This window comes from Ahaetulla prasina, chromosome 10 (assembly GCF_028640845.1).
Source record: "Ahaetulla prasina isolate Xishuangbanna chromosome 10, ASM2864084v1, whole genome shotgun sequence".
Taxonomy (NCBI): Eukaryota; Metazoa; Chordata; class Lepidosauria; order Squamata; family Colubridae; genus Ahaetulla; species Ahaetulla prasina.
The window spans coordinates 13,835,655-13,862,910 of NC_080548.1; the positions used below are offsets into that span (position 1 = coordinate 13,835,655).

General features: G+C 43.6%; 1 protein-coding gene across 3 annotated transcripts in view; it reads left to right on the plus strand.

Moving 5' to 3' along the window:
• The window catches only part of SELENON (selenoprotein N), a 45,791-nt gene that overhangs the window by 9,809 nt on the left and 8,726 nt on the right, over nt 1–27,256 (plus strand). For all 3 annotated transcript variants that reach the window (XR_009156584.1, XR_009156585.1, XM_058195616.1), the window contains exons 2-11: nt 2,503–2,620; nt 10,621–10,751; nt 12,417–12,629; nt 13,464–13,588; nt 17,347–17,484; nt 18,465–18,546; nt 18,840–19,022; nt 22,847–22,952; nt 23,881–23,993; nt 25,353–25,451. Coding sequence is in view for 1 of the 3 variants with exons in the window: in XM_058195616.1 (XP_058051599.1) it covers nt 2,503–2,620; nt 10,621–10,751; nt 12,417–12,629; nt 13,464–13,588; nt 17,347–17,484; nt 18,465–18,546; nt 18,840–19,022; nt 22,847–22,952; nt 23,881–23,993; nt 25,353–25,451 (1,308 nt within the window). In the remaining 2 variants the exon portion in view is untranslated. The remainder of the gene's footprint in view (nt 1–2,502; nt 2,621–10,620; nt 10,752–12,416; nt 12,630–13,463; nt 13,589–17,346; nt 17,485–18,464; nt 18,547–18,839; nt 19,023–22,846; nt 22,953–23,880; nt 23,994–25,352; nt 25,452–27,256) is intronic.

Sequence of the window (27,256 nt, forward strand, 5' to 3'; positions counted from 1 at the left end):
GAACAGATGTCAAATTTAGCTGTGCTGCATCAATGCCATTTTCCTGACGATATTATAAAAGTGGTTTGGAATTTCTTTTTTGGTCTAGTTTACAGCTGCAGTTATGAAGAAGCATGTAGGTAATCCTCGATTTATGACTGGTCCCTTAGTGACGATTTGAAGTTCTGACAGACTTACCTGAGCACAGTTTTTAGGACCCAGTTCTGAAAAGTTACTATCAGAAGGCATTGCCTCAGAAGAGTGAAAATGAAAGAGGAAATTGGTTCTTTCTTCTCTTCACCTTTTCCCAACATAATTCACTCCTGTGATGTTAGTCTTGCTGGGTGAAGTTTTGCTTTCTGTGCCAGAAAGGAGGGGAAAAAAATCCCACTCTGAGGGAGATGACTGGATTCTAAATTTGATAAACAAAAAATAAAAGCTGGTGCATGCATTTTTCACAAGCATAGCTAATACCTTTCTCATGAATGGTGCGGTGGCCTAGAGGAGGAGTTCTCGCCTCACAATCAGGAGGCTTTGAGTTCGATCCTAGGTAGAGGCAGATATTCCTCTCTTTCTGGGCACAATGAGAATACATCTGCTGAATATAACTCCGCATTGGTGACAGGAAGGGCATCCGGCTAGTAAACACTCAGCTCCATTCAGTTGCCCAGACTCCATCCCGCAAAGGATTATTGGGTCATTAAAAGGAGATGATGATGATGACGATGATGATAGCTAATACCTTCCTCAAACGGGTGTATCAGACCAACAAAGCTAATATTCAGAGATGAAGTCTAACACAACTGGAGGGTTCTTGGTACTGTAGAGGAAGGCTGGCTTACAAATAAGGGTATTTAAAAATTAATTAAAAGAACAGATGTCAAATTTAGCTGTGCTGCATCAATGCCATTTTCCTGACGATATTATAAAAGTGGTTTGGAATTTCTTTTTTGGTCTAGTTTACAGCTGCAGTTATGAAGAAGCATGTAGGTAATCCTCGATTTATGACTGGTCCCTTAGTGACGATTTGAAGTTCTGACAGACTTACCTGAGCACAGTTTTTAGGACCCAGTTCTGAAAGTTTGACAGTCACCCACCTTGCAGTCATGTGATTGGACTTTGGTGCTCAGCATCCAGGCTGCTTACTGTGTCCCATTATGTGACCATGATAAATGATGGTTTTTGCCAGAAACCAGCATTTACTTTTGGGTTTCGGCAAAATCCACACCAAACCATGGATTCACTTAATGACCACAGCATTCACTTACCAAATAAAATCGTGAGCTTTTATCGGCCACCACGCAATGCCTGACACCATATCGCAAGATCTAAAATGGACAGCTAACATCAAAAACGTCATCAAAAAAGCACAACAAAGGATGTTCTTTCTGTGCCAACTCAGAAAGCTCAAACTGCCCAAGGAGCTGCTGATCCAGTTCTACAGAGGAATTATTGAGTCTGTCATCTGCACCTCCATAACTGTCTGGTTTGGCTCTGCAACCCAACAAGACAGATACAGACTTCAGAGGATAATTAGAACTGCAGAAAAAACAATGGCTACCAACCTGCCTTCCATTGAGGACCTATATACTGCACGAGTCAAAAAAAAGGGTTGTGAAAATATTTACAGACCCCTCACATCCAGGACATAAACTGTTTCAATTCCTACCCTCAAAACGACGCTACAGAGCACTGCACACCAGAACAACTAGACACATGGGCAGTTTTTTCCCAAATGCCATCACTCTGCTAAACAAATAATTCCCTCAACACTGTCAAACTATTTATTAAATCTGCACTACTATTAATCTTCTCATTGTTCCCACCACCCATCTCCTCCAATTTATGACTGTAACTTTGTTGCTTGTATCCTTACAATTTATATTGATATTGATTGTTTTCTGATTGCTTATTTGTACCCTATGACTATCATTAAGTGTTGTACCTTAGCATTCTTGATGAAGATATCTTTTCTTTTATGTACACTGAGAGCATCTGCACCAAGACAAATTCCTTGGGTGTCCAATCAAACTTGGCCAATAAAAAATTCTATTCTATTCTATTCTATTCTATTCTATTCTATTCTATTCTATTCTATTCTATTCTATTCTATTCTATTCTATTCTATTCTATTCTAATCAAGCTACAATTGCTACAATAGTCATGACTTATCACCATGATGGGCAGGCTCCATTATGATCATAGATTGAGGACTACCTATAATTACTTTCTTTCAGCAAGTCTGACTGCTTCCGTCAAAATTAAATCCTTTGCCTCCTGGAGTTTCTTCAACATTACCATACCAAATTGGAAAAATCATTTTCCAGCTGTTCTGCATTATACCTGTTTTGTTGAAATGATCTGTCTGCTCATTTCATTTGTCTGAAAGAGGAGCTTCTTAAGCGGCTTACCTGCCCAGGTGCATATCATTGTAACTAGCTTGGGTGACAAGACAGTTGATTAATTTGAATTTCTTTATTACATTAATGTATGACTTAAAAAATCTCCTTTCCTTCCACTTAGGAAACAGCCCTGAAGTCTCTGGGAAATGAAGGTCTTTTCCTCTTCTCTTCCCTGGATACTAACCATGATTTGTTCATCAGTCCTGAGGAATTCAAGCCAATTGCAGAGAAATTGACTGGTAAGTGTTCTAAGAATTTGAGAGCACAAATAACTGCTAAATATCATTGATGTGCAAAAACATGTCTACCATTTTTTCCCCTCATGTCTTAAATGTGTGTCTTGTACTCCTTTAGTTATGAAGTGGCTAAGCAGTGTGTGTCTATGTAGAAATGACTTGCTTTTAATTGTAAAATAATCTTATGTTCTATATAACTTCCCTGATTTCCCGTACAGCACTTCCTTTTATTCACAAGGAGTGACATCAGAATGGAGTTTCTCCAACTGATTTTGTTTTGTTTGGCAGCAGTAGTGTTATTGTCACTAGTAAGGAACGATCCTGCCCTTTAAAAAAAACCAGATTTGTGGGAACCTGGGGTGGGTGCTTTCCTCAAAATGGCTTCCAGGAGGGGACTGTTGCAATAATGTAAACAAACCCCACATTGGTCCAGTATGTTTTTTGCTATCTCTTTTTTTCTTCTGTTCCTTTCATTTCTTGGCAAATAGCCACACCAAAATGGTAAGATTTTGTTTTATTCTGCCATGATTAGAATAGAATAGAATAGAATAGAATAGAATTAGAATTAGAATTAGAATTAGAATTAGAATTAGAATTAGAATTAGAATTAGAATTAGAACAGAACAGAACAGAACAGAACAGATGGTGTATGCACAAAAATTAGTCCCAAAATTAAACAGAACAGAACAGAACAGAATAGAATTTTTTATTGGCTAAGTGTGATTGGACACACAAGGAATTTGTCTTAGTGCATATGCTCTCAGTGTACATAAAAGAAAAGAAAAGATGCATTCATCAAGAATTCTAAGGTACAACACTTAATTATATCATAGGGTACAAATAAGCAATCAGGAAACAATATCAATATAAATCATAAGGATGATTACAAGCTTTGGAGTGAAGTTCTCAGGTATGTGGATGCTGTTTATAGGTATTTGGGTGGTGGAAGCAGCCTAATGCAAGAGATTGGTGGCTTGAAACCAGCTTTAATAGCTATATGATAACAGTTCTCTTTTCTTCTGCAATAGGCCTACTATAAAGTAGCTACTACAATTGGATTAGATATCAGGAACTGTGTGGTGGCCCATAAAAAGTTCATGTTTTTTTCAGGGACTGTAAATTCTGATTTGAATTTCAGTTGTATGAATTGCCTGCCCTTCAGTGGGGAAGATATCCCTTGTAAATCCATCATGCATAGATGTCAGCCCTACAATATATGTATGTACATCGTGTTTGTGTGTCAGAGAGAGAGAAGCGCCCACAGCTTCTTCCTCAGCTCAGTTTGATTTTTGAAGGGCAAGGGCGATGAGTTCTCTGGGGTTTTTGGTTTTTTTTTGGTTTTTTTGGAAAGGCTTATGTGTCAGATTCTGTTCTCATCAAGTACAATTTTTGTGTGTGTTAAGCTTCTGTTCCCATTGTTGTACGTGCTGGTTTTGGCTAGGGCTTAAAAGGGATTCAGCACAGCTGAAGGCAAGAGGGCTCTGCTGTCAGGTGACCGAAGAGCTGTCCATGGTAAGGTGTCAATGGACTATTTTGAACTCAGACATCTCTTTGCATGCAGTATCACAAAGTCAAGATTTCTATCTACTGGTTACTTAAGATTGTCTTGACAATATGTTTGCTTGGGAAATGGATCAGGTTGCTTTTACAGGTAGTGCTCAACTTCCATCCCCAATTGAGACCAGGATTTCAGTTGCTAAACAAGCAGTTGTTAAGTGAGTCACATCTACCGTATTTTTCAGAGTATAAGACGCACCGGAGTTTAAGGCGCACCTTAGTTTTTGGGGAGGAAAATAGAAAAAAAGCTGATTGACAGGTGGATTGGCCTCCCGGAATATCCCCAATCAGCTGTTCCCAGAGGTGAATTTTAGCAACAGGTTTCTTGGTTGTGAGCTCTGTGCCTTGGTTTTTTTGGCTTTTTTTTCCTGCCTCTGAAACTCTGTTTCAGAAAAAAAAAATTGCCTCTGAAAGCCTCCAAAACAGAACTTCAGAAAAAAAGCCTCTGAAGCTTTTATGTAAAAGTAAGGTTCTACATTTAGGCAAAAAAAACCAAAATGCACAGGTACCGTATAGGTGGTACCTTGCTCAATAGTAGTACCTGTGAGAGGGATCTTGGAGTCCTAGTGGACAACCATTTAGATATGAGCCAGCAGTGTGCAGCTGCTGCTAAAAAAGCCAACACAGTTCTGGGCTGCATAAACAGAGGGATAGAATCAAGATCACGTGAAGTGTTAGTGCCACTTTATAATGCCTTGGTAAGGCCACACTTGGAATACTGCATTCAGTTTTGGTCGCCACGATGTAAAAAAGATGCTGAGACTCTAAAAAGAGTGCAGAGAAGAGCAACAAAGATGATTAGGGGATTGGAGGCTAAAACATATGAAGAACGATTGCAGGAACTGGGTATGTCTAGTTTAATGAAAAGAAGGACTAGGGGAGACAAGATAGCAGTGTTCCAATATCTCAGGGGCTGCCACAGAGAAGTGGGAGTTGAGCTGTTCTCCAAAGCACCTGAGGGTAGAACAAGAAGCAATGGGTGGAAACTGATCAAGGAAAGAAGCAACTTAGAACTAAGGAGAAATTTCCTGACAGTCAGAACAATTAATAAGTGGAACGACTTGCCTGCAGAAGTTGTGAATGCTCCAACACTGGAAATTTTTAAGAAAATGTTGGATAACCATCTGTCTGAGATGATGTAGGTTTCCTGCCTGGGCAGGGGGTTGGACTAGAAGGCCTCCAAGGTCCCTTCCAACTCTGTTGTTATTATTATTATTATTAAGCTCTATTTGGGGGCTTCTTTTCTGAAGCTCCGTTTGGGGCTTTTTTTCTAAGCTCCATTTCTAATGCTTTTTTCAGCCTCTGAAACCTCTGTTTGAGAAGCTGGGCATTCGGAGTATAAGATGCACTCAGATTTTCACCCTCTTTTTTTGGGGGGAAAGGTGTGTCTAATACTCAAAAAAAATGGCAATTTTATGATCTATTTCCCATGCTTAAGTGAATCACTGCCGTCGTTAAGTGTATCATATAGTTGTTAAGCAAATCCAGCTTCCCATTGATTTTGCTTATGGAAAACTAGCAGGGGAGGTCACAAATTATCCCATGACCCTGGGAAGCTTAAAACCATCATAAATGAATGCCATTTGTCAAATTTTGCTTAAATTTTGATCACGTGACCATGGGGAAGCTGTAAGTGTGAGGACCAGTTGTAAGTCTTCAAACTGTCGCTAAACGAATGGCTGTAAGTCAAGGACTACCTGTACAGGAAGGAAGGATTAATTTGGCCCATGCTTGTCCTTTGCATAGCTATAAGGAAACCAAACAAAGTGGGAAACTAGAAAGGTTCTGTCAACCTTTCAGCTATTTTCTCCTTAGAAATCTTGTGCTGTTGAACTACTCCAAGGATAAAATCCTCGGTGACAGTATAGCATAGTGTTCACCAGCTTCTGTCATTTGAGAGTCAAAACCTTACCAGTTCTCCCTGGTCATGGAATAGCCTCCTCCACATTTTGGCTGGATTCAGACACACTGCGCAATGGTGACTTGTTTTAGTAATAACTTGCTGAACAAAGTATAGTGGCTTGTTTCACGTATGTAGTACGCCATACATCACGTGTGCCCTACCTGAGACTGTCTCCTTCCCCCAAACCTTTGGGTGTGACCTCCAGAAGTTTCTGTAGAGATTGCCAAGAGTGCGGATTTATCGGTGTTTCATTCATTGATTTCATTTTAATTTTACATTCAGACAATTTCAGATCACTCACATCCTGGACATAAACTGTTTCAACTCCTACTGTTGTGTCTGCGCCCCCCGAGCCAGGCCTCCTGCCAGAAAGTGACTTGGAGCCGGGCCTGCTGCCAGAAAGTGACTTGGAAAGTGAGGGGGAAGGGCCATCAGGACTTACCTCGGGAGCACCGGCTCCCCTGGCTCAGCTCCAGGAGCCAGAAGCAGGTCAGGTGGAAGAGATAACGAGGCCTCTCTCCCCTGACTCTTCCCCCCCCCCCCGCCCCAGGCCACGCCTGCAGACCCAGGCTTGGTTGGATCCTAGGTTTCGTAGGCAGGAGAGAAGGGAACAACAGAAGCAGGGGTGGGGCAGGTCTAGGAAGTGCTGAGTCATGGAGCCACACCCCACAGGATATAAAGGCAGTGAGCACTGCTGTGTCTCTTCGTAGCTGGCAAATCAACTGATTAACTGAGAGCTCACCAGCGTCGAGGGAGATATCAGAGAACTTGGCAGACGTTCGCTATTCTGCTGCCAGAGCTGATAGTGCCGGCTAATTAAGCCATCACTCGGACGGAGGCGAAGGAGGACAGAACACCTACCCTCAAAACGATGCAATAGACACTGTACACCAGGACAACTAGACACAAGAACAGTTTTTTCCCGAACACCATCACTCTGCTAAACAAATAATTCCCTCAACACTGTTAAACTATTTACTAAATCTGCACTACTATCAATCTTCTCATCATTCCCATCACCAATCTCCTCCCACTTATGACTGTAGCTTTTTTGCTTGTATCCTTACAATTTATACTGATATTGTTTCTTGATTGCTTATATGACTATCATTGTTGTAAGTGTTGTACCTTGATGAAGGTATCTTTTCTTTTATGTACACCGAGAGCATATGCACCAAGACAAATACCTTGTGTGTCCAATCACACTTGGACAATAAAAAATTCTATTCTATTGTATTCTGTTCTGTTCTGTTCTGTTTAATTTTGGGGCTAATTTTTGTGCATGCACCATCTTTGCATACTTTGGGGAGGAAGGGTCCCCGTGAACCACTCCAGGACCACCTACAGGTCTCTGTCCAAAAAAGCTTGGGCAGCCCTGCAGTAAACCTGATTCCTTCCACCGCAACTGTGGCATTAAGCCAGACCCAGACAAATTACTTTACGGTTTCTGCATTGGATCCGTATTGTATTTCTTTCCAAAACAAAGTATCTGGCAGCAAGCTATATCCCCTTTCATCCCAAAATTATTACCATCTTCCAGCGTGATGTGTAGAAAAGTGGAAGGAGCTCACCTAGCAGGAATCAGAGAAGAGGCAGGAGGAAATCCACTGGCCTTTGGCCTAAGCCTATTTATGGGAACAATAATAATTTTGCAATCCCTCTTAAGCCCCCGTGTCAATTATTGATGGTCTGTTGCTGCCACCTGGTGCATGGAGGCAGAATTGTTGAGCTCCGGTTCTCTTCCGATACCCAGTTTGAGGGTTTGTTGTACAGTAGTTTTAAAGCAGGGGTGTTTTTTCATTGAGGGCCGCATCAGGGTGTTGGACCTCTGGGGGGGCGTGGCCAAGATGGGCATGGCCAGCTCGATGTCACTCATCGAGGCTCCGTTACAGGCCTGCGTGTGGTTCTCCCAAGCTCCGTTTTCACTGGCCGAGGGCTGCAGGAGGCTGTCGTGGCTGGAAACGGAGCTCAGGAGGCCTGGGTGTGACCCTCCTCAGCTCCGTTTTCACTAGCAGAAGCACCACAGGCTGGTCCTTCGCTGTTTCTAGGAGGGGCCCGCAGGCCAGATCTAAGCACTCTGTGGGCTGGATCTGGCCCATGAGCCTTGAGTTTGACACCCCTGTTGTAAAGTGACAGCTTCCCAACTGCACAAGTGTAATCCCTGTGTACAATTTATAATGCACTGTCTGCTTCTGCTTGTTCTGTCAGGACAGGGTAAATATAGTTGTATCAGATTGCAAATTGAGAAAGGGCAGCCGTAATAATTTGGAGCAAGTTTTTTTGCTTGTGGTCTCCATTCTTTGCAACCCACGTCTGCCAAATTGAGAGTAAGATTTTGTTGGCTTTTTGAGTAGGCTTATCTGCTGACTTTTCTTTGTTTTTATTTCAATATGTGATTTTAGTAACCGTAGCTTTAATTTTAGCTTTATGTTTTTATTGAAATCTGTTGTGAGAATTTTGGTAGTGAAATGTAGAACAAGTTAAATGAGTCATTATGTTCACGAGGACAGTTGGTGTAATTTTTAAATGCTTGGCAACTTAAAAGAACTTGGAACAAGTTTTCCCAGCATTGGCATTAGCTACTTGGTGAAGCCTTCAAAGAGCAGGTAGAAGGAATCGAATCAAATGTAATGTGTTGCCTCAGCAGTCCCCTCAAGAAAGCAGAACTCTGGAAACAAGCAGCATTTCAAAAGGAACTTTTATTGGGAGACGGTGATAGCAAAGAGAATAGGCAGGAACTTCAGTTAAAGCGTTAGGTTAAAAGTTACTCGGGCAAAAACCCTCACCTCCAGAATGGCAGTGTCCCGATAGGAATCTATTGGGAACCTGATATCAATGATCAAATAATCCTTTGCACGCATCCCCTTAGATCAGTGGTCACCAACTGGTGGTCCGTGGACCACTGGTGGTCCGTGAGAAAATTTTGATGGTCCCCAGAAAAATTATTTGCATTTTTTTATCTTGCATTAAGTCAGGGGTCCTCAAACTAATGTCCCTGGGACAGATATGTGCAATTAACGTTTGTGTTGCTGCAGAGAGTCTCCTCCTTCGGGGTCTTTTTGTGTCGGTCAGAGGGGGGCAGAAATTCTGACTTGGGGTCTGCTTCAGTCTCCTAGAGTGGGGCTTTGGACGAAGGCTGGAGGGAAGTGCCGCTGGTGGCGAAGAGCCAGAGGGCCTCGTTCCACTGGGACTGCATCATGGCATGGAACTGGCTGACCATCTCAGCCCACTGAGCTTCCAGACACCGGTACCTGGCCTTGCACTACCGCAGGTCTTCCCTCTGCTTGGAAAGCCTATGTTCGTAGTCCTCAGTGAGGTGCTTCTGCTGAGCCTCCTTCTTGGTCAGATCCAATTTGAACTGAGCCAGCTGTTTTGTCAACTCTTTCTCATGGTGGCTGCTTAGCTCTAGCAGCTACTGGCAAGGTGTCCCTCGATGTGAGTGACATTGAGTTGGCCACAGCCACCCAGTCACATGACTGCCTTGCCACGCCCATCCATCCGGTCATTAGGCAGATCATATTAGTGGTCCTCAGGATTTAAAATTATGAATTTAGTGGTCCCTGAAGTCTGAAAGGTTGGTGACCCCTGCCTTAGATGCTATCTAAATGATTTTTATATAAATTTCAGCCATTCTAATTTGGACTGTAGCGTAGCAGGGAGTTATCGTACGTGAAACATTTATTTCACTAAAGAAGGTAATAACTCGGTAGGAGAGAAGGAATGAGATTAAGGGGCCCAAATCCTTTAGGACCGCAGTATTTTTATTTTATTTTAATTTTCATTTTAGGAATGAAATTGTTGAAAACTTATATGATGTGATAATGGCAAAATTTCAGGCATGTTAAAACTATTGTGTTATTTTGTTGTTCAGTGGCATTCAGTTCCTTAAAAAAAAGGAATTGTTTTTCTAAATGTTACTTAACCATTTAGATCAGACTGTAGAAAACACCATTAGTCTGTAAAGGATATACCTTATAGCAGTGATGGTGAACCTTTTCAGCACCGAGTGCCCAAACCGGAACACGCATGCATGCGTGTGCATGTGCACACGCCAGAGTGTCAGGAAACCCAAAGACCAGCTGGCTGGTGCTTGCATGCCTGTTTTTTGGCTGTTTTTGTTGCCGTTTTCCGGGCCGTTTTTCAGGCCATTTTTCAGGCCAAAAACAGCCCGAAAAACACTCTGAAAATGGCCCCCCAAAGGCCCAGAAATGGCCTGGAAAATGGCCTGGTTTTTTACTGTTTTTAGGCCATTTTCTGGCGCTCAAGCACCCGTGAAGACCAACTGGCTGGCGTGTCGGAAACCTGAAGAGCAGCTTGCAATGGCGCACGTGCCCACAGAGAGGGCTCTGCCTCCCACATGTGCCATAGGTTCACCATCACGGCCTCATAGGGGAACATAACATCAGTGTTATCTTCATCCCTGCTGAGACATTTTTTTCCTCTCTGCATCGCCTGTTTTATGCCAACTTTTTTCTGATTGCTAGAAATTGTGTCCTCAGTTCCATATTTTTTGCATATTGAAATGAGTTTTTGCTCCATTCAGGCATGGTTCCCGTGTCTGGCACTGAGGAGGAAGAGGTGACGGATCCCAATGGGGAGACACTCTCCATCCTCGCAAAATTCCAGCCTCTGTTGATGGAAACCATGACAAAGAGCAAAGATGGCTTCCTTGGCGTGAGTAACACACGTTTTGAAAATATTGCAGCTACAGATATATGTGGGGTGGGGGGGTGAAGACAGTTTCAGTCAGCAGTTCTGTGAATCCAGTCCTTCAATCTGTTGGTCTTTATTCTGGGCATCGCGCAACATATAGGGGCCCAAGGCAGTTATCAGAAAGAAGCATAAACATATAAAAGATGAACATTTTAAAACATACAGGTCATATACAATATGTGTAAATCTGAAGCTAAGGATGTATAAGCAACATAGAGATAGCCCTCGATTTATGGACGTTCATTTAATGACTGTTCAGTGTTACGAGAGTGCTGAAAAAAGTGACTTTTGACCAGTTCTTGCATTTACGAAAACCACAGCATCCCCTCAATCACAGGATCAAAATTTGGGCACTGGAGCAACTGGCATGTATTGTTCTGACCTAGGCTTCCTTAGCCAAGTATAAAGCGCAATCTTAGTCCCGCAAAACTTCTTTTATTTATACGACTGTAAAATTACTTTCATTTACAGTCCGCAAGGCTTGATAAACAGTCTTTCAAAGGAAGGTTATCAACACCCACCTATCTCACATGGAATACTGTCAGAGAGCTAATTTCCAGACGCAGGGCAAGGCCAAACTTGGCACAGAGTCACTAACAGAATTTCCAAATCTTGCATCCCATTTGCTTCTTTTTTATGTCTGATGGGAGGGGCCAATCATCTCCAAGCCTTACTCCCAAGTCGATCCTGTTTTCTTAATTGTTCCTGTCCCCTGTCAGCTCTGCGCCTGCGCACACTGGGAACAGCTCCCACTGTGCTTCTGCCTCGCTGCTGTCAGACTCCGGAGGCTGCACATAACTATCAGATGGCCTTGGCCCCCTCTCTGCCTCCGATGCAGAGCCCTTGTCTGTTTCCCCAGCCCCCAGGACTGGCCTAACCTCCTCACTGTCCGAATCTGCTGCCGGCTCTGTTGGCTGCCGGCGGGCCACAACATACGTTTACAATTACTGCAGTGTCCCAGAGTCATGTGATTGCCATTTGCAACTTTCCCAGCTGGCTTCTGGCAAGCAAAGCTGTTTCACTTAACAACTGCAGTGAATTGTTTAACAATTGTGGGGGAAAAGGGTCCTAAAATCAGGCAAAACTTACTCAACAACTACCTTGATTAGTAATGGAAATTGTGGTCCCAATTGTGTTTGTAAATTGAGGAGTACTTGCAATCTCTAAAAACTACTATATTTTTTGGAGTTTAAGATGTACCTTTTTCCCCAAAAAAAGAGGGTGAAAATCTGGGTGCGTCTTATACTCTGAATGTAGCCTCACCCCAGCTTCTCAAACGGAGGTTTCAGAGGCTGAAAGAAGCTTCAGAAAAGAAGCCGCCAAATAGAGCTTCAGAGGCTTTTTTGGAGTTCTGTTTTGGAGGCTTTCAGAGGCAGAAAAAAGTTTTTTCTGAAATGGAGTTTCAGAGGCAGAAAAAAAAAGCATTAAAAAGCAAGGCACAGAGCTCACAACCAAGGAACCTGTTGCTAAAATTCACCTCTGGGAACAGCTGACTTGGGGGTATTCTGGGAGGCCAGTCCACCTGCCAATCAGCTTTTTTCTTATTTTCCTCCCCAAAAACTAAGGTGCGTCTTATACTTTGAAAAATATGGTAGGTTTGCTTATTAATAGGCCTTTTTTCTTTAGGTTTCTCATGTGGCTTTCGCTGGGCTCCGAAACTGGACAGCTCCTGCTTCTCCCCTCAGTATGAAGTTTGCTCGGCAATTCAAGGCGTTTCTTCCCCCAAAGAATAAGTTGGAGCTTGGTGACCCATGGTGGATCATTCCCAGTGAACTAAACATCTTTACCGGATATCTTCCAAATAATCGTTTCTACCCTCCAGCTCCCAAGGGCAAGGAGGTAAGTGTTGTGTTCTCTTCCTTATGAGGAAGAGAAAATAATCTTTGCAATTGTCAGAGTGGAGCTATCTTGAATAGGATGCGATGGTGAGGTTGTTGGTTCTTATTAAAAGGCTACTTTTATACCTTTAATTTTGTTTGTTGGGAAACGGAGCTAAATGCCTATAATTTCTGAACTCTGGTATATAAAGCATTCTCTCAGTCTTAGAAACTTTAAGTTCTTTGGATTTCATTAAATCCAGTCCCTGCAAACTGACTTGAGAGGAAGGCTTTGGAAAGAGGGGGAAGGGGGAGAGAGAGCAATGATATTTTAGTGCAGTACTTTCTGAATCACAGAAAGAAATATTGCAGATCGATAAGAGCACAAAGTAGAAATGCGGTGCAAATGGGCAGATCAATTTCTAGCCCTTGGCAGCTGCCCATTGGAATATTGGATAACGTGTATTAAAGACCAAAACCACTGTGATTACTATAACAAATATTCAGGAGCTATATGACGGGAGCTATAAATTATTGAAAGGAGCAAAGAAACAGGAGAGAAAGCGGAGAACTAAGATACCTATTGTTGAGCTGTATTTCAGAAGGACATTTATCTCTGGTGAGGAGAGGCAGCTGGGGTATGTTAACCTGTCATAGAGAGACAATGTGAGGGGAGATTTAATAGCTCTTTTCAAGAACCTGACAGGCAACTTACACCAAGGATTTCAAGATCGTTATTTCAGAATGCAGTCAGTAGAGGTGCTTTCCAGTCCTGAGATTCTGTAATTCTTGGCTTATCCTTTCAGGGGCTATTATTCATTTTCAGGTCATAACCTCCTTATATCTTTTCCTTTAGGTCATCATTCACAAGCTCTTGAGTATGTTCCACCCGCGGCCATTTGTGAAAACTCGTTTTGCTCCTCAGGGAGCAGTGGCCTGCATTCAAGCTGTAGCAGAGTTCTACTACAAAATAGCCTTCAGGTAAAGTAAAAGTAAAGGTATCCCCTGTCCAGTCATGTCTGATAAGTGTTGCGACCCAGGCCCAAGTAGGTAGTAGGAAACTCAGTCAGTGTAAAAACAAACTTTATTAGAACAGCTGAGGATTACTTCATTCTCAGTATAATTCACCTAACTAAAGCAAATTCCTCCCAACAAAATTCCTCAGTTCTATCACCAACCTTGGTCCAATTAGGCAAACTGCCAAAGGCCTTTCTTGGCAAAAGTTCAGAAGAGAACGATACGAAACAAATGCAACAAGACAAAGCCATCAATGTTGTATTCCGGCAAAGAGCCCAAACACCATTGCTGATCTTTTAAGCCTTATGGGAGGGGCCAATCATCTCTTGGCCCTGCTCCCGAGTTGTCCTCTTTGCTTTAGCTGCTCTTGCCTTCTGGCAGCTCTTCTCATGAGTGCATTAGGAACAGGCTCCTCTTGTTCCTCTGCCTCACTACTGTCAGTCTCTGGAGGCTCTGGAGTCTGCACATCACTCCCCAATGGCCCTGGCCCCACCTCTGCCTCCAACGTAGAGCCCTCATCCAGGTCTTCCCCAGTCTCCAGGACTGGCCCACGTTCTTCCTCAGCCTCATCACTGTCTGACTCCGTTGCCAGCTCCGCAGGTTGCTGGCAGACCACAACACTAAAGGGCAGTTCTCATCTCCATTTCTTAGCTGAGGGAGCCAGCGTTGTCTGAAGACATACATACATCAAGGGGCACAGTACTCTGTTACCTTCCCGCCAAAGTGGTACCTATTTATCTGCTCGCATTTGCATGCTTTCGAAGTGCTAGATGGGCAGGAGCTGGGGCAAGAAACAGCATTGCTGCACTTGGGTCTGGAACCTGGGCTGTCAGCTTTCCAGCTGATAAGCTCAGCTTCTTTAACTGCTAAGCCGTCCCACACCCACCCCCTTCAGATATGGTCCCCCAAGAGAAGAAAGGTCATATTCAATGTAGGGCATGGGAGGAATAGTTGTGCAAGTATGTATAGGTAGAGCTGAGCAGGAAGTGTGTTAGGTGCAACCGCAGGTGAGACCATTTCATCCTGTTGCTTAGATCTATCTAAAGCAGGGGTGTCAAATTTGCGGTGTCATGGCAGCGTCACATGACGTATCGGGACTTTCCCCCCCCTTCACTAAATTGGGCAGGGCCAGCACGTGACACATCCAGGCCGTAGGTTCGACACCCCTGATCCAGGGGTGAAATGCTCCCGGTTCGGACGGGCGGTGGGTGGTTCAAAGAACCGGTAGCAAAAATCCCTGCCCCCCGCCCATGCCCAGCTGAGCCGTGTGATCATTAGAGGGGGTTTTTATTATTATTTTTAAAAGCATTTTTTCTTCGGCCGAAAAAAATGCTTTTAAAAGTTAAAAATAAAGCCTCTGATGATCACGCAGCTCAGCTGGGATTGTCAGAGTCTTTTAAAAGTGTTTTTTTCTACAACCTTTTTGGCCGAAGAGGTTGTAAAAAAATGCTTTTAAAAGGCTCTGGAGATCCCAGGTGAGTTGCCTGATCCTCAGAGGCTTTTTTTTTCTTTTAAAGGCAAAAAAAAAGCTTTTAAAAGGAAAAAAAAGTTGGCCACGCCCACCCAGTCACATTAAACTCCCACCACCAAGCCACGCCAACAGAACCAGTAGTAACAAATTTTACATTTCACCACTGCCCTGATCTAAAGGAAAGACACTAAGGGATGTACTTTATGTACGTGACTCCATGGCCTCGATTCACAAACTGGCCAATTTGTTATGGCCAATTTGAATTATTGGCCATCTGTCTTCCCTGAATGCTTTTCCTGTCAAACTTAGAATTGATAACCTTGCTGGGATTTTTAAAAAGCCTTAAAAATATTGCAATTGTTTTTCGCTGTAGGTAGATACAAGTTTTTTTTAAAGTTTGTGATCTGTTTGATGTTTACGTTTTATTTAAATTGCTATGAGGCTTCAGTATCGAAGGCTCTGAAAATGTAATTATAAATAAAGAAGGTCCAGTTGGTTTAACTTTTAATTCAAAGTTAAATTTAGTTTCCTTTGTCCTGAACAGATTGAATTGTTGGGATGGGATATTCCTCCCTCAGTGCCATTTAAAGACCACCCCGTTGCTGGGTGGTCAGATTGAGAATAATTGTCCTTGCTCACTGGTTCCTCAACAGGAGAACACTTGTTCTAAACTCGACGTAGGAACAGTTCTGCACTAATGTTGCTTACTAGAATCATGTGTTACTTATTGGTGCAGATGAGCAATTCCCATGTGATTGGGAGGGAGGGTTTCATGTGCCTGTGAAATTGATCACCTGGTGATTACTTTCTCAGTTAAGCATCTAGCCCAGGGGTCCCCAACCTTGGCAACTTTAAGCCTGGTGGACTTCAACTCCCAGACTTCAATTCTGGGAGTTGAAGTCCTCTAGGCTTAAAGTTGCCAAGGTTGGAGACCCCTGAACTAGCCAACCTTCTCTGCATGTAAATACACTCTGAGTAATACCCTGGCACCTCCAAAAAGGCTGTTAAAAATTCCAGCCAGATGCCTAGGAGAGTTCTAGTCCTTGTACAGCAACCGTTTAGTTTCCCACTTCCTAGAAAGTGGGAACCATCCAGGGGTGAAATCCAGCAGGTTCTGACAGGTTCTGGAGAACTGGTAGCGGAAATTTTGAGTAGTTTGGAGAACCGGCAAACGCCACCTCTAGCTGGTCCCAGAGTGGGGTGGGAATGGAGATTTTGCAGTAACCTTCCCCCAGGAGTGGGGAGGGAATGGGGATTTTGCAGTATCCTTCCCTGCCACGCCCACCAAGCTACGCCCACAAAACCAAGCCACACCCCTCAAACTACGCCCACAGAACAGGTCGTAAAAAAATTGAATTCCACACTGGAACCATCGTTCAGTCATTTAGATCTACTGTAGCTAAGCAAGAAGAGCTTGAAATCTATAACTATGTCATTTTTGCAATTGTGGGTATGTGACTGGCTTTGTCACACATTTGTCAGGAAGTTCTATGATCTTCTATAACTCCTGGTTCTGAATGGATTTGCACTTATAAATCTTTTTCCACGGTAGATCAAGCTAAGTGACCAATGAGAAATAGACAGTGCAGTTTATTAACTCAGAATATGCCTAAACAGACAGCTAATGTTTCATCAGTGAGAACATAGAACTCTGCTTAATAGTTAATACACTGTTAAAAATAGAAAGAAACCTCAGAGTTACAATTATGTGCTTTATATAGAAAGGTTTTCATTCGATTCTGAGTCCCCACAGATGCTAGCAACTCCATTTAAAACAATTAAATTAAATTAAATTAAAATAATAAAACACAATCATTTTTAAATACACATAGTGCAGAGTAGGAGCTTTTTTTAAAAAAAAAAAACACCTTCCTATAAGCAAAGTCTTTTATGTTTTGAAGGCGAGAAGCACCATCAATATTGTATGTATGAGAGGCAGAATATTCCACCCTGTCAATTATTCAGTATTAATGGCAATGCTGGGAATTTACCATAGAGGCAAACTGGAAACTTCTGCAGCCGTCTTAGCCAATATAGATGCATGTCTCAGTAAATGAACCACATGAAGAAGTTCCAATGTTTAGCCACTTCAGTCTTGCTCATTTACAATAACCCAAAATCCTTGTGGCTTGCTAAGATGTGTGAATGCAGTCATCTTTATTCAGTGCGGATGAGGGAGGATAATTTTGGTGAAAACAAAGCGCTTGGCTTCATTAAGGACACAATGGCTGATTGCCCTTTTTGATTTCAGAATCCATGCAGAATTCCAGCTGAATGAGCCTCCAGATTTCCCATTCTGGTTTTCTCCTGCCCAATTCACGGGCTACATTGTCCTCTCAAAGGATTCTTCCCATGTTCGAGAGTTCAAGCTATTTGTCCCTAATAACAGGTAAGCTTCTCCAGTTTCCAGTGATCAAGAAACAGCATGAAGTTAGCTTCAGATTCAAAGCACGCATGCTCAATACATCATTAACAATTTCACATTCTTCTACCTGAAGACTGAAGTTTGCAGTAAGCATTTGGGTATGATTCATTTTCAGATGGAAACACAGCTTTAATTTTAATTCTTAGCAAGCTTAAAGCCAAAATGATTATCATTTCTCAACTGAATCATGAGGCTCCGTTCTCTGATCTTCTTTGGATAGAGTTCATTGCCTCGACCAACCTAGAGTTTACGTCATCCTGGTTTCTTTAAAAAGACACAGTGACTGAATGTGTATCATGTGCTAACTCAAAATCAGATAAACCAGATTGTAGCTTGTGGCATGATTTCAGCTACTCAGTCAGGCAACTGAGTGGTCTTATCGGGTTTTTAGAGCAGAGTTTCTCAACCTTGACAATTTTAAGATGTGTGGACTTCAGTTCCCAGAATTCCCATGCTGGCCAGGGAATTCTGGGAAATAAGTCCACCCATCTCAAAGTTGCTGAGGTAGAGAAAGCCTGCTATATAGAGCAGGGGTCCCCAACCTTGGCAACTTTAAGACCTGTGGACTTCAACTCCCAGAATTCCTCAGCCAGCTTTGCTGGCTGGGGAATTCTGAAAGTTGAAATCCACCAGGCTTAAAGTTGCCAAGGTTGGAGACCCCTGCTACAGACCAGTGCTTTGGCACTGACCTTTTGCCAGAAGAAGATGAAACTTGGAGAGGGATAAGATTTTGGAATGTCCACGTGGCCTTTCAAGCAAATTGCAATGATTTATTTAACAAGGCCTTGTCTTGCTGTCAATTCCTTACGTACTTCTGAATGCTATGTTTGGTAATTGCCTGCTTACTTTTTCATAGGTGCCCTGCTTCATGTGAATGAAAGTTTCTGGCCTTGTTGAATACAGCTTTCCCATTTCTAATGACGGTGATTTTTCCCCCCCATCAGGTCTCTCAATGTAGATATGGAATGGTTATACGGTGCCTTAGAGAGCAGCAACATGGAGGTGGATATCGGATACTTACCACAGGTCTGTAGCAAGTATGGACTAATCCTCTCTGTACACGCTTAGACATTCTTGTTCTTTTTCAGTTCACAAGAACATTCAGTCTTTTCCAAAGCTGGTCTCAACCATCTTTCCATAAAATGCTGGCTAAGAAATTGGAGAATCCTTTTCCAGCTCTTCCATAATGATTGCGTTTATGTTGAGTGTAGCTATTGAAACAACCTCTGTTCCGGATGTGTGAAATAGATGACATCATAAAGCAATCAAATACCACTCCTGTATCCCCAAAAGGTCTCATGTCCCTTGTTGCTTCGCAGATGGAGCTGGAGTCTCTGGGACCATCTACCCCTTCGGTGATTCATGATGAAAATGGGAACGTGATTGACAGCCGAGAAGGAGAACCAATTCAGTTTATTTTTGAAGAGATTTCCTGGCAGAGAGAAATAAGCTGGGAAGAAGCATCTGAGAAACTGGAAGTGGTCATGTATCCATTTAAGAAAGTATGTAAAGAGCTTGACATCCTCTCAAACGTAATTAAATAATTATGTCCGTGCTCTAAGGCAGGGGTCTCCAACCTTGGCAACTTTAAGCCTGGTGGACTTCAACTCCCAGAATCCCCCAGCCAGTTGGCTGGGGGATTCTGGGAGTTGAAGTCCACCAGGCTTAAAGTTGCCAAGGTTGGAGACCCCTGCTCTAAGGAATTAAAGTAATACAGCTATGCAGGCCATATACCAGTAGTGAAAGTGACTTAACCTACTAACAAAACAAACAGCTCTTTTAGCCAAAACTCAGATATATTAAATAAATACACAGTCCCTTTTTTTTGGGGGGGGGGATACATGCTTGGAAGTATTGGTTGAGGTCCCAAGTGGAATCTGGATCTCTTAGAATAAATGGTGTTTTTAATGGCTGTCTCTTCTCGCCTTCCCCTTATCCAAATCCCTGATGCCATGGTGAAAGAGGCAAGCGATAGAAATGTTTCTAGGACAGTGATGGCTAACCTTTTTGCCACTGCGTTCCAAAAGCGGGGGGAATGCATGCGCATGTGCCCACAACGATAATTCAATATGCCCCGCCCCACCCCCACGCATGTGCACGCAAACCCCCCCCCCAGTGCTCCCCCCGCTTTTGGCACATGGTGGGCCCGGTAGGCCCATTTTTTGTCCTTCCCAACTCTAGACGCTTTCTAGGAGCCTGGGGAGGGTGAAAACGGGCTTCCTCACCCCCCCATCCCCCCAGAGGCCAGAAATGGCTCGTTTCCCGACTTCCAGTGGGACTAGAAGGCCGGAAAATCAGCTGGCCAGCGCTGGAGCTGAGCTAGGGCAGTGCTCGAGTACTTACAGATACAGCTCTGCGTGCCCCCTGTGCCATAAGTTCGCCGTCACGGTTCTAGGAGCTTCTTATCAGCAGGGAACACAAAGGCTGCGTGTAACTCAGCTTGAAACAAAGAGTGAATTTATAGCTCGAAACAGGAAATGTTAGACACCTCTTGTAACAGAGCTCCCCCTCCATTGAACTAGGAAAAAAAGAAATTCCAGGAGAAAATGAGAGGACTTGATCAGTCGAGTCATTTTAAGACATTTGTGCATGGTATTGCTCTTAAGCCACACAAGTACTTTTGGCTCGAGGGTCGTATCAGGCTTTGCACCATATTGATGGAGCAGTTCCAAAGTCAGTAGGCCAGGACTTGATTTTGGGGTATGGGAGCGAAAGGGCACTGTGAGCCTCTGAGAGGCTTAGGTGCCTTTAACCCACACGCCAACCCTCCAAACCAGGGGTGAAATGCTCCCAGTTCAGACCGGAGCAATGGCGGCAGGTGGTTCAGAGAACCGGTAGCAAAAATCCCTGCCCCCCCGCGCCCCCATGCCCAGCCGAGCGACACGATTGTCAGAGCCGAAGAGGTTGTAAAAAAAAATGCTTTTAAAGGGTTAAAACAAGGCTCTGAGGATCGAAGCTGAGGTGCCTGATGTCAGAGGTTTTTTTTTTTCTTTACTTTTAAAAGCATTTTTTAAAAGGTAAAAAAGCTGAAGCGTGCTAGGCAAAAAATGGGGGGGGGGGATTCATTAGAGAGAGAGAGAGAGGGAGGGAGGAAAAAGGAGAGGAACAAAGGACTACAAACCTGGCATTAGACACAGCTTCAGAGGATAATCCTGGAGGTCATCTAGTCCAACCCTACTTCAGCAGGACATTGTTAGTGAGTTTCTGTCTTTTGATCCCCCAGTCACATGTTTACATAGCCACGCCTACCCAGTCACATGACCCCCACCACCAAGCCACGCCCACAGAACCGGTAGGAAAGAAATTTAGATTTCACCACTGCCCCAAACACAAACACAAAAGGGCTGCCCGTTTTGGCCTCACTTACTCAAGGGTTGCAAAGAAAATAATAGCCTACAGGGCACGTTGTTTGTTTGTTTGTTTTTTGCATGCTTGTCTTAAGAAGAACGGATTTCCTTTTAGAAGGCTTATAGAGCAGGATTGGCCAACCTGTGCGTAACGCCAGATCTCTGTTTAACTTGAAATATGTGGCTTCCTGTTGAATGAATTGGGAGAGAATTGCATATGAGCAGTTATGTAAATAGTAGTTTAACTTTCCTTGCCTGCATTAGAAGCAGGCTGGGGATGAGTTATTTCCTGAACAGGGAACCACTTGAAAATGTCACGGTTGTAAATTAAGATGGGAAGTTGAAAAAGATCCCAGAAAAGGGCACTGAGAAAAACCACTTATGCTCTGCTGCTGTGAATATTCCTAGGAGATTCCCAAAGGTGCTTTTTTCAAGAGGCAAAACTTTTTTTTGAAGACATTTCACTTCTCATCCAAGAAGCTTCTTCAGCTCTGACTGGATGGTGGGGAATGGAAGGATTTCTACTCCTTGCAGACAGCTGGTCATTTGCATTCTTTTAGCGAGTCGCTGAGGCTACTTGGTGGTTTATCTGTGTCGTCAAAGTCACCTGAGTTCCTAGGAGATGAGTGTGATTGGTATCTTTACCTTTAAATAACAGAGCAAGTGAAACCTGCACAATTTGGGGGGGAGGGGGTCGTTGTCTTGTTTTTGTTTTGGGAGGGAGGGGTCCTCCCTGAAGATGCTGTTTTCATTGTTCAAAGGAAATTCCCTTTGAAATGCAAATAAGTATCAACAAGCTTTGAAGAAGTGGTTTTTCTCACAGTCCTGGTGGAGGAGGAAGACTTCACAAAAAAGTCTTCAGGAATTTGGGAGTGCCTACCACATGATGTAAGGGGACGCAGTAGCTCAAGGGGCTAGGACGCTGAGCTTGTTGATGGAAAGGTCGGCAGTTCAGCGGTTCGAATCCCTAGTGCCGTGTAACGGGGTGAGCTCCTGTGACTTATCCCAGCTTCTGCCAACGTAGCAGTTCGAAAGCACGTAAAAAATGCAAGTAGAAAAACAGGGACCACCTTTCGTGGGAAGGTAACAGCATTTCATGCACCTTTGGCGTTGAGTCATGCCGGCTACATGACCACGGAGACGTCTTCGGACAGTGCTGGCTCTTCGGCTTTGAAACAGAGATGAGCACTGCCCCCTAGAGTCGGGAACGACTAGCATGTGTGTGCGAGGGGAACCTTTACCATTACCTTTACCTTACCACATGGTGTGGAAAAGAATACCTTTTTTTTCTCCACAGTTGTGCATTACAGGTATTCCTCGACTTAAAAATCTCTTGTTTAATGACCATTCCTTATAGTGGCATTGAAAAAAGGGAGTTGTGACCGATCCTCGCACTTCTGACCATTGCAGCATTCCCATGGTTATGTGATCAAAATTCAGGCGCTGTCAACCAGCATGTATGTAGGATGGTTGTAGTGTCCTGGAGTCATGTGATCGCGATTTGCAACCTTCCCATCTGGCTTCTGACAAACATAGTCAATGGGGGAAGCCAGATTCGCTTAACATCTGCATGTTTCACTCAACAAATTGCAGTGATTCGCTTAACAACATAGCAAAAAAAAAATGGTTGTCAATAACTCACTTAACGATCGCTTTGCTTAGCAATGGAAATTGTAGTCCCAATTATGGTTGAGGACTACCTGCACAGTATATAAGGCACTGTGGCCAATCAGGAACGTTTTATATGTCTCTATTTTATATGTCTCTATTTTGAATATACTATAAAGCTTTGCTGGCTGAGGTATTCTGGGAGTTGAAGTCCACAAGTCTTAAAGTTGCCACGGTTGGAGACCCCTGCTATAAAGAATAGAATACTTTTAACATTTTAGCATTCGTAACAATAAATACCTGAGCCAGACATCCCAAATGAATTTTGGGATCCCAAACAAATCCCAAATTCAGCTCATTTTGTTTTTCAGGTTTCCTACTTTCCTTTTACCCAGGCTTTTGAAAAGGCCAAATCTGAGGGTAAACTTGTTCATTCCATACTCTTGTGGGGAGCCTTAGATGATCAGTCATGCTGAGGTAAGGACTGAATGGGGTGTGTTTTTTTTAAAGGAGTTTGTCAGGAAGTCTAAGTTGTTGTTTTTTTTTTCTCCATCCTAAGATAAAAATGTTAGAGGATGCTTACTAAGAACATTAGCAAATGTTCTGACCTAGACGTTCACAAACCACGAAGCAGGCTCATTATCCCGCCAAAAGTCCCTTTTTATTAAGTTACTGTGAATTTCTCATTCACACTCAGCAAAGTCTTTCAAGGGCATACATTCAAACAATTATAAAACAAATGACATTTTGGTACGGTAGGATATTTTGACTCAGTTTGCCTATTGTCTCTCATTTCTTTCAATGCCTTTCTTTCTGCTTGTCTTGGAAGTCATTGGCATAATGCTGCACAACAAACTCTGCGCAAATACTTTACTAAGCGAATTCAGAGTAACTTGCATTAAGACAAATTGAGCTCCATCTCCCTACCAGACCTATCAAGAACCTTGCCTAGGAGCCCTCTGACGGCGCCTACTCACTCATATATTCAATACCCAAATCAATGTTTGCAGCAGGACCAACATAACCAGGGGTGAAATCCAGCAGATTCTGACAGGTTCTGGAGAACCGGTAGCAAAAATTTTGAGTAGTTTGGAGAACCGGCAAATATCACCTCTGGCTGGTCCCAGAGGGTTGTGGGAATGGAGATTTTGCACTATCCTTCCCCCAGGAGTGGGGAGGAAATGAGGATTTTGCAGTATCCTTCTTCTGCCACGCCCACCAAGCCATGCCACACCCACAGAACCGGTAGTAAAAAATATTGGATTTCACCACTAAACATAACAGATATCCCAGGAGATGAAAGTGTTAAACCAGATATGAATATGACCTCTTTACCTAAAGATTCAGAAATCTGCTCCTAAATCCAAAAATTTCACTAAGCTTCTTTTGTTCCTCCTCTGGGCAGGTTCAGGGCGAACTCTCCGGGAGACAGTCCTGGAAAGTTCGCCCATCCTTGCATTCCTGAATGAGAGTTTCATCAGCACCTGGTCGTTGGTGAAGGAGCTGGAAGATTTACAGGTAAGCTGCTCTTGAAATTCAACAGGAGGACAAGGTGGAATGGGTCGCTTGAAGTGATCCTGTAAGATGACCGTTGCTCAGTGCTGGGTTCTAACCGGTATTACTACCAATTCGCTTCGCACACGTGCTTTGCGCGTGATCGGCGCATTGAATTGCTGAACAGCTGAGGCATGGCAATCTGCTCTGCCGCGCCTTTCAGCTGGGCTAAAAACGAAGGAATAAAGGTAGGTATACCACAGGAGCGGGCGGGAGGGCCCATCTGATGGTTGGAGCGAACCGGTTCGCCCTCACATCAACATTTCCGCTACTCACCACTGTCGTTGCTCTTTTAGAAGTAGTTTATTGATGAATTCGCCTTGCAATCTTATCAATCCTTGCTCTATTATATCATGTTCTGTTTACTCCTCTACTCTTATGGTGGCCAATTCTTCTCGTGAATAGATCTGGGAAGCTTATAAGCAAGACACAAAAGCAGAGGTGCCATCCTTCTTCCGTTTCTCAACACGCCGCCTCTGATTCTTTCATAACCCTTATGACTAGTAAGCTGACCCTCCATTGCAGCAAACCCGAAATAGGGTCCCTAAGCACCAGGATTTTGTCCTCTTCCTCTAGTAAACTTGTAACTGCCATAATCTATTAAGCTCCCAATGCCTATTAACATGAATATATGTTAAATTAAAGCAGGGGTACGGCCCGCAGGCTAGATACAGCCTGCCAAAGCCATTAATCCGGCCCATGTGAGACCATGCGGCTGCCCTGCCTACATCGCCCCACCTACCCACCAGCCCCCACCCGCCTTCTGGAGGCTCAGCCTAAAAATGAGATGTGTGGAGGCCAAAAATGGGCCCATTTTTGGGCAGCAGAATGGCACTGGAGTGGTATTGTTACCCTGCTCTGGGCGGCATTCCCAAGTTCCATTTTCACTGGCAGAGGGTTGCAGGAGGACATTGCAGCTGAAAATGGAGTTTGGGAGCCCGCTTTTGCTGACAGACTGCTCGGGCCGCCATAGGCGCCCCCAACACGAGTGATATTGAGCTGGCCATGTCAACCCTGGCCACACCAACCCCAGCCCCCAACGGTCAAACACAACCCTGATGCAGCTCTCAATGAAATTGAGTTTGACACCCCCTCACTAGAAGATAGAGTTGAACAACATCTGGAAGACAATCCAATACACCAAAATAAAGCAAGAACCAATCAATTAGGAAATATTATATCATCTGTAATAATTTTTCATGGTTTTTAGATCTTGATGCAAGCATAGCCTTTGATCTCATTTTAAACCTAAGATTTGTTTCTATTTGAATCAAACGAAGAGCATCTTATTAACACAAGAAACTTTAAATGCGATTGTCGCAGGATAAACAGGACAAGATCACCAGCAAACTTGCAGCCCTTCACCTTGAAAAGTATAACTTCCCCGTGGAGATCATGATCTGCCTGCCCAATGGCACTGTGGTAAGATTCTCACTCTCTTAGATCTTTTCAATCCCCTCTTGTCTACCTTGTATTTTTCTAAACTGTGGAATCTTTTGGAATTGCTTTGACTTACTTACAATAAGTACTGAACATCTCATGGAGAATTCTGTATCACAGAACTAAAATCAAATTATTTGGAGCATAGCAGTGTCCTTGCAACACCTAAGAAAAAGAAAAGTATTTTCTAATGATTATGGACATTCTCAGTCATCCAGGTCATGGTTGTCCCAAAGGTGCTTTTTCAAGTGGCAACTGGACTGTCTGGTTTTTTTCTTCTCATCATTAGAGCTGAAGAAGCTTCTTGGATGAGAAGCGAAACGTCTTCAAAGAAAAACCAGTACAGTTGCCTTTTGCAAAAGCACCTTTGGGACTATTTTCCAGTGATTGTTCTTTCTGTTCCAAAGACACAGAAATCAGGATTTGCCAAGCATCAGCAGGATTGTAAAAGTTACTTCCTTCAAAGTAAGTTATATCTTGGGCAGAGACATGGCACACACACTCTCAGAACCACTGAAGCATTGGGATGGATTAAAGTGAAGAAATTAGCTGAAATATTTCCTCAATTTGAAGCAGGGAGAATTTATAACAAATATTCACAGAAACACTAAAAATTAAATATGAATTTTTACTATTATGACCAGAAGTGAAATGCTTCCGGTTCAGACCAGATCAGCTGATCTGGTAGCAATGGCGGCGGGTGGTTCGGAGAACCGGTAGCAAAAATCCCTGCCCCCCCATGCCCAGCTGAGCCACGCGATCCTTAGAGCTTTTTTTTTTTTTTTACTTTTAAAAGCATTTTTTAAAAGGTAAAAAAGCTGAAGCCTGCTAGGCAAAAAATGGGGGGTGTAGGCAAAAAATGGGGGGGGGGTTTCGTTTGAGTGAAAGAAGGAAGGAAGGACGGAAGGAAGGAAGGACGGACGGACGGACGGACTACAAACCTGGCACTAGACGCTGCTTCAGAGGATAATCCAGGGCTGGAAGGGACCTGGAGGTTCATCTAGTCCAATCCTGCTCCAGCAGGACATTGTTAGTGAGTTTCTGTCTTTTGATCCCCCAGTCACATGGTTACACCCACCCAGTCACATGACCCCCCCAGCAAGCCACGTCCACCAAGCCACGCCCACAGAACCGGTAGAAAAGAAATTTAGATTTCACCACTGGTTATCAATAGCAACAAAAAGTGGTGCATGGGATATTGTAGTGTATACATGAATATGCAAATAGTATCTACCCTGTTCCCACCCAAAATAAGACCTATCTCGAAAATGAGCCCTAGCATGTTTTTATGTGTTTGCCCAATAAGCCCTACTTAGGAGCCTGCGCAGCCGACCATTCTGTCCGGTTGCTTACGGTGCCATGGCCACGAGGCGAGGCAGGATGGTGGAGCTGCCCCACGCACCCCACACTGGCTTGCCTCAGGGCCCCTACAGCCAGGCCATTCACACCCCAACACCTGCCTTGGGGCTGCAGCTTGGGGAAGGCAGATGTTGGGGCGTGGATGGCCTGGCTATGGCGCCCTGAGGTAAGCCGGTGCACGCCACGTGGGGCAGCTCCGTCTCCCATCGCACTGGTGCACTACGCAATCTCCTGCTGCGCCACAAGCAAGCAGAAGTGAGCCTCCTGTACATGGGGGAAAAAATAAGACACACACCCCCCAAAAAAATAAGCTTCAGTGCTTATTTTGGGGTCCAAAAGAAAAATAAGACCATGTCTTATTTTGGGGAAAACATGGGTATAAATATTTCTATGCACCAGAGACATCTACGGGAGAATTGCCCTTTTTT